The 6,059-nt window shown below is 49.6% G+C and overlaps 2 protein-coding genes across 2 annotated transcripts; both read right to left on the bottom strand.

Moving 5' to 3' along the window:
- Positions 1-483: 483 nt before the first annotated feature.
- chchd7 (coiled-coil-helix-coiled-coil-helix domain containing 7) lies at positions 484-6,047 on the bottom strand. Its single transcript, XM_038279974.1, has 4 exons — positions 5,767-6,047; positions 1,110-1,211; positions 939-1,037; positions 484-860 (listed from the first exon to the last, which is right to left on the bottom strand). Exons 2-4 carry the CDS (start codon positions 1,161-1,163, stop codon positions 756-758), a joined length of 258 nt encoding a protein of 85 aa, XP_038135902.1. The 5' UTR covers positions 1,164-1,211; positions 5,767-6,047; the 3' UTR covers positions 484-755.
- On the bottom strand, positions 1,218-3,528 carry LOC119780057 (extensin-like). The gene is made up of 2 exons (XM_038279949.1): positions 1,821-3,528; positions 1,218-1,484 (listed from the first exon to the last, which is right to left on the bottom strand). Exons 1-2 carry the CDS (start codon positions 3,504-3,506, stop codon positions 1,443-1,445), a joined length of 1,728 nt encoding a protein of 575 aa, XP_038135877.1. The 5' UTR covers positions 3,507-3,528; the 3' UTR covers positions 1,218-1,442.
- Positions 6,048-6,059: the final 12 nt, after the last annotated feature.

The raw sequence follows: 6,059 nt of genomic DNA, 5'->3' as shown, positions 1-6,059 counted from the left end.
AATCCATCCATCCACCCTTCATCCATCCATCCATCCATGTGATGATGAAGATGAGGTACCAACAGAACCTCTCCACTCGTCTCCATGTTGGTTCTGTTCTTCAGTTGTGGTCCATCTTTTCTACATCCAGGAACTTCATCTGATGTTCACACAGACTCTGGACCCGACTTCACCACAGAACTGTAGACCTGACTGCCACCCAGACCCCCTCCTGCACAGGAAAAAATCCTGACCAGCAGCTTTCCTGCCCGTGGAGCCTAGCAACAGCCTTCCTATTGGTCCAAAGTCCGACAGCCAGAGGACTGACGGGCTCAGAACAGAAACCAGCCTCCACCCACAGAAAAAACTGAAAATAAACCTGAAACATGATAAAAAATATTTAGAAAATCAATCAGATAAAAGAACAGAAGTTTAAACTGTTATTTGCTATTAAAGGGGAGCAGATTTCTGTGCAAAGTGGATCAGAACCAGAACAGAGACACATAGGAGGGATGAAGGGTCATTTATTGGCAACATGTAAGGCTGGATGCACATCATCATCATCATCATCATCATCATCATCATGTCCTGTGTCCGTCACGCTTAGTGGACTCGCTCAGACGATCTGGGGCAAACAGCGACCATGTCGGAACCTCCTGTAGAACCCAGCCCATCTGTAACAAGCCAGAACCTGGTTCCTGGGCCAACTTTAAGGTCTCTACTGAGTCCAGGGTGGGCTGGGCTTCCCTCTGGCCCAGTGGGCCGGTCTGGACCGGTCAGTAAGGCTTCCCTCCCATGGTGCCCAGCATCTCTGTCCTCTCAGCGGCGGTGGGCATGTCTGGTTTGATGCCGTCTCTTCTTCTCTGGACCATAATGCCATGCTGCAGAGAAACACAGGAGGGTTAGTGGAGCTCTGGTACCGACTGGTTCTCACACCGCGCTCTGGTCCGGGAACTTACCCAGAACTTGCGGCAGTTCTTGTACCTCTGGAAGTAGGCTGAGCACATGCTGCGGTCGTAGTTGTAGGCGTCCAAACACCTGTGGGACGCATCGCTCTCCTGAAACGGGTCGGAGGGATCAGCTTAGAGCAGAACCCGCCCTGTTCAGAATCAGAAGTGGCTGCAGCTTACCTCCAGGCAGGGGTTGATGTCCTGGTTGGAGACCTTCCTGGACTTCTGGTCCATGGTGGATCTGGGAGTGGATCCAAACACCTAAAGGTTCAGTTCTTCTCTCTGACCCCAGAAACATACAAGAGCAGAAATACACACATTCAGATTTTATTTTCCTCCTTCCAACCAGAGAAACCTGCAGCCCTTCATCTCCAAGGCCGAGTTAACCACATGCTGAATGTTTTACTGCCAACTTGGTCAAACCACGGCACAGAGCCTGGAAAGAATTCAGGACGCAGGTTCAGCTGTTAGACAGAAATGTTGATGAACACGTAGAGACCTGTGAACACGTGACTAAATAGGCAGACATGCCAGAAATGAGTGCTGGCCAGAGACCATCATAGGCGGATGAATGTATAAAGGAGGCTGACCAGAGACCATCATAGGCGGATGAATGTATAAAGGAGGCTGACCAGAGACCATCATAGGCGGATGAATGTATAAAGGAGGCTGGCCAGAGACCATCATAGGCGGATGAATGTATAAAGGAGGCTGACCAGAGACCATCATAGGCGGATGAATGTATAAAGGAGGCTGACCAGAGACCATCATAGGCGGATGAATGTATAAAGGAGGCTGGCCAGAGACCATCATAGGCGGATGAATGTATAAAGGAGGCTGGCCAGAGACCATCATAGGCGGATGAATGTATAAAGGAGGCAGGCCAGAGACCATCATAGGCGGATGAACGTATAAAGGAGGCTGGCCAGAGACCATCATAGACGGATGAACGTATAAAGGAGGCTGGCCAGAGACCATCATAGGCGGATGAACGTATAAAGGAGGCTGGCCAGAGACCATCATAGGCGGATGAATGTATAAAGGAGGCTGGCCAGAGACCATCATAGGCGGATGAATGTATAAAGGAGGCTGGCCAGAGACCATCATAGATTGATGAATGTATAAAGGAGGCTGGCCAGAGACCATCATAGGCGGATGAATGTATAAAGGAGGCTGGCCAGAAACCATCATAGTCGGATGAACGTATAAAGGAGGCTGGCCAGAGACCATCATAGACGGATGAAGGTATAAAGGAGGCTGGCCAGAGACCATCATAGGCGGATGAATGTATAAAGGAGGCAGGCCAGAGACCATCATAGGCGGATGAATGTATAAAGGAGGTTGGCCAGAGACCATCATAGGCGGATGAACGTATAAAGGAGGCTGGCCAGAGACCATCATAGACGGATGAATGTATAAAGGAGGCTGGCCAGAGACCATCATAGGCGGATGAACGTATAAAGGAGGCTGGCCAGAGACCATCATAGGCGGATGAATGTATAAAGGAGGCTGGCCAGAGACCATCATAGGCGGATGAACGTATAAAGGAGGCTGGCCAGAGACCATCATAGACTGATGAATGTATAAAGGAGGCTGGCCAGAGACCATCATAGACTGATGAATGTATAAAGGAGGCTGGCCAGAGACCATCATAGGCGGATGAACGTATAAAGGAGGCTGGCCAGAGACCATCATAGACTGATGAATGTATAAAGGAGGCTGGCCAGAGACCATCATAGACTGATGAATGTATAAAGGAGGCTGGCCAGAGACCATCATAGACTGATGAATGTATAAAGGAGGCTGGCCAGAAACCATCATAGACGGATGAATGTATAAAGGAGGCTGGCCAGAGACCATCATAGGCGGATGAATGTATAAAGGAGGCTGGCCAGAGACCATCATAGGCGGATGAATGTATAAAGGAGGCTGGCCAGAGACCATCATAGGCGGATGAATGTATAAAGGAGGCTGGCCAGAGACCATCATAGACGGATGAATGTATAAAGGAGGCTGGCCAGAAACCATCATAGATGGATGAATGTATAAAGGAGGCTGGCCAGAGACCATCATAGGCGGATGAATGTATAAAGGAGGCTGGCCAGAGACCATCATAGGCGGATGAACGTATAAAGGAGGCTGGCCAGAGACCATCATAGGCGGATGAACGTATAAAGGAGGCTGGCCAGAGACCATCATAGGCGGATGAACGTATAAAGGAGGCTGGCCAGAGACCATCATAGGCGGATGAACATATAAAGGAGGCTGGCCAGAGACCATCATAGGCGGATGAACGTATAAAGGAGGCTGGCCAGAGACCATCATAGGCGGATGAACGTATAAAGGAGGCTGGCCAGAGACCATCATAGGCGGATGAACATATAAAGGAGGCTGGCCAGAGACCATCATAGGCGGATGAATGTATAAAGGAGGCTGGCCAGAGACCATCATAGGCGGATGAATGTATAAAGGAGGCTGGCCAGAGACCATCATAGGCGGATGAATGTATAAAGGAGGCTGGCCAGAGACCATCATAGGCGGATGAATGTATAAAGGAGGCTGGCCAGAGACCATCATAGATGGATGAATGTATAAAGGAGGCTGGCCAGAAACCATCATAGCTGGATGAATGTATAAAGGAGGCTGGCCAGAGACCATCATAGGCTAGGCGGATGAATGTATAAAGGAGGCTGGCCAGAGACCATCATAGGCGGATGAACGTATAAAGGAGGCTGGCCAGAGACCATCATAGGCGGATGAATGTATAAAGGAGGCTGGCCAGAAACCATCATAGATGGATGAATGTATAAAGGAGGCTGGCCAGAGACCATCATAGGCGGATGAATGTATAAAGGAGGCTGGCCAGAGACCATCATAGGCGGATGAATGTATAAAGGAGGCTGGCCAGAGACCATCATAGGCGGATGAATGTATAAAGGAGGCTGGCCAGAGACCATCATAGGCGGATGAATGTATAAAGGAGGCTGGCCAGAGACCATCATAGGCGGATGAACATATAAAGGAGGCTGGCCAGAGACCATCATAGGCGGATGAACGTATAAAGGAGGCTGGCCAGAGACCATCATAGGCGGATGAATGTATAAAGGAGGCTGGCCAGAGACCATCATAGGCGGATGAACATATAAAGGAGGCTGGCCAGAGACCATCATAGGCGGATGAACGTATAAAGGAGGCTGGCCAGAGACCATCATAGGCGGATGAACGTATAAAGGAGGCTGGCCAGAGACCATCATAGGCGGATGAACGTATAAAGGAGGCTGGCCAGAGACCATCATAGGCGGATGAACGTATAAAGGAGGCTGGCCAGAGACCATCATAGGCGGATGAACGTATAAAGGAGGCTGGCCAGAGACCATCATAGGCGGATGAACGTATAAAGGAGGCTGGCCAGAGACCATCATAGGCGGATGAACGTATAAAGGAGGCTGGCCAGAGACCATCATAGGCGGATGAACGTATAAAGGAGGCTGGCCAGAGACCATCATAGGCGGATGAACGTATAAAGGAGGCTGGCCAGAGACCATAGCAGTAGTTCATGTCTAGCAGGCTGCTGTCGGCATCAGATGGTTTCCCTGCCTCTGAGGCAGAGAAACTCAGCAATGAAGTGGATGTCTGCTGCAGACGGAAACAGCGCCCTCTACCGCACTGCATTTGCACTGCATCCACTACATGAGAACTGAAACATGAAGTTCTGCTGAAGCAGAGATTAAACTTGCTCTGAAAACAGGTTTCCACCTAAAAAGGCTTTAAGGAAGCAGGATGTGACAAAGCTGTTTAAACAGTTTCATGTTTTTATTGTTATTTGTTCTATTTAAATGCAGGTCAAATCTGGGACAAGGCTGTGGACACTATAAGAGGACAGATCTGTTCCACTCAGTGTGCTTCTGTTTACTGAAAGTAAAGGAAAGGAGCTAATGTCATGTATTAGTGCTCTGGTATGGATGCATGGAGAACCTCCAGCCCAGAGGCCACTCTATCCCTGCCCTCTGCCCAGCATCAGGGCTTTCTGAGGGGGGAGACCTACAGGGAAGTCCTGCTGAATCCCAACCACAGTGGATCTTTCTCTTCAAGGAGATTCAAAGGTTGTTCACAGAGAACCTTTTAGCATTAGGCCCTGATGTTAAGGGTCACCTGGGCTTGAAATACTGACAGGAAATGACATGGGTTGCCAGGGGTAACGGCAGGTCCAAAGCAGAGGGTCTGGGGCAGTGATCTCTATTTATTCAGTGAAGCCACCAGCCGCCATCTTAGTACTCCCCACCCCCACAGAGATGCACAGTAAAATGCTTCCTTTCAAGCATTTGGCTGCTAAAACCAGCAGTTTTCTGTCTGCAGGAAGACGTTCCTCTGGTCATTGCCCAGCCAGTGCATGAACTAAGCAATAAATCCATCTATGGATCCTATAGTATAGTCTGTAGACTAACATTAGTCTGGCTATCTCAGACTGACTGGAAGACATTGACTGAGTTAGCCACTGACATTGGGTCTAACGTTAGAAAATAGAAAGTAATAAACTGTATTAGTTTTTATTATTATTTAATAAAATATTCATATTAATTGCATCTGAAATGCTCAGCCCTGACCTCCATGCTGAAGCTCCTCCTAATTGATGACGCGGTGCAGGGTTTAACCACTGCACCTGAACGCACCTTAATGATAAACACTGAGCTTCCTCTGCTTTAACCTGTGGATCAATGTGAACAGCTCAGCCTGAACCGGTTTCCAAACCGGTTTAAAGCGACAGAGCAACATGTCTGCCGGTTCGGACCAGAGTGGGTCCAATATTCCGGTGCTGAGCCAGAGGAGGTCCACCTACCTGCAGAAGATCGCCTCCGATCCTCACACTACGGAAGCCGCTGAGGTTCATCCAGGCTGAAGGTCATGGTTCAGTTATCAAACAACCCGGAGTGAGCCCAGCTGTCCTCCCGCTGCCGCCGGCTGTCCTCTGCAGCTCCTCCTGCCGCTCCTCCTGCCGCTCCTCCTGCCGCTCCTCCTGCCGCTCCTCCTGCTGCTCCTCAGACCCCAGCTACAGAGAGTTATAGCTAGCTAACTGCTGCTCTCTACAGCACAGCGCCAGGAGAACCCTCCACATACCGCGTCAGCCAATCA

Source organism: Cyprinodon tularosa, unplaced genomic scaffold, assembly GCF_016077235.1.
Source record: "Cyprinodon tularosa strain WSP-4 unplaced genomic scaffold, ASM1607723v1 ctg1022, whole genome shotgun sequence".
Lineage (NCBI taxonomy): Eukaryota > Metazoa > Chordata > Actinopteri > Cyprinodontiformes > Cyprinodontidae > Cyprinodon > Cyprinodon tularosa.
The sequence above is the reverse complement of the archived record's forward strand: the minus strand, read 5'-3'. Positions and strand labels throughout refer to the sequence as shown.

What these genes read in the sequence shown, in the direction of transcription:
- LOC119780057 (XM_038279949.1), bottom strand. Translation starts at nt 3,506, where the DNA reads ATGATGGTCTCTGGCCAGCCTCCTTTATACATTCATCCGCCTATGATG. An exon ending in ACGTTCATCCGCCTATGATG is followed by an intron (nt 1,485 to 1,820) that starts GTCTCTGGCCTG and finishes CCGCCTATGATG; the next exon opens with GTCTCTGGCCAGCACTCATT.
- chchd7 (XM_038279974.1), bottom strand. Translation starts at nt 1,163, where the DNA reads ATGGACCAGAAGTCCAGGAAGGTCTCCAACCAGGACATCAACCCCTGC. An exon ending in ACATCAACCCCTGCCTGGAG is followed by an intron (nt 1,038 to 1,109) that starts GTAAGCTGCAGC and finishes GACCCGTTTCAG; the next exon opens with GAGAGCGATGCGTCCCACAG. An exon ending in AGAACTGCCGCAAGTTCTGG is followed by an intron (nt 861 to 938) that starts GTAAGTTCCCGG and finishes GTTTCTCTGCAG; the next exon opens with CATGGCATTATGGTCCAGAG.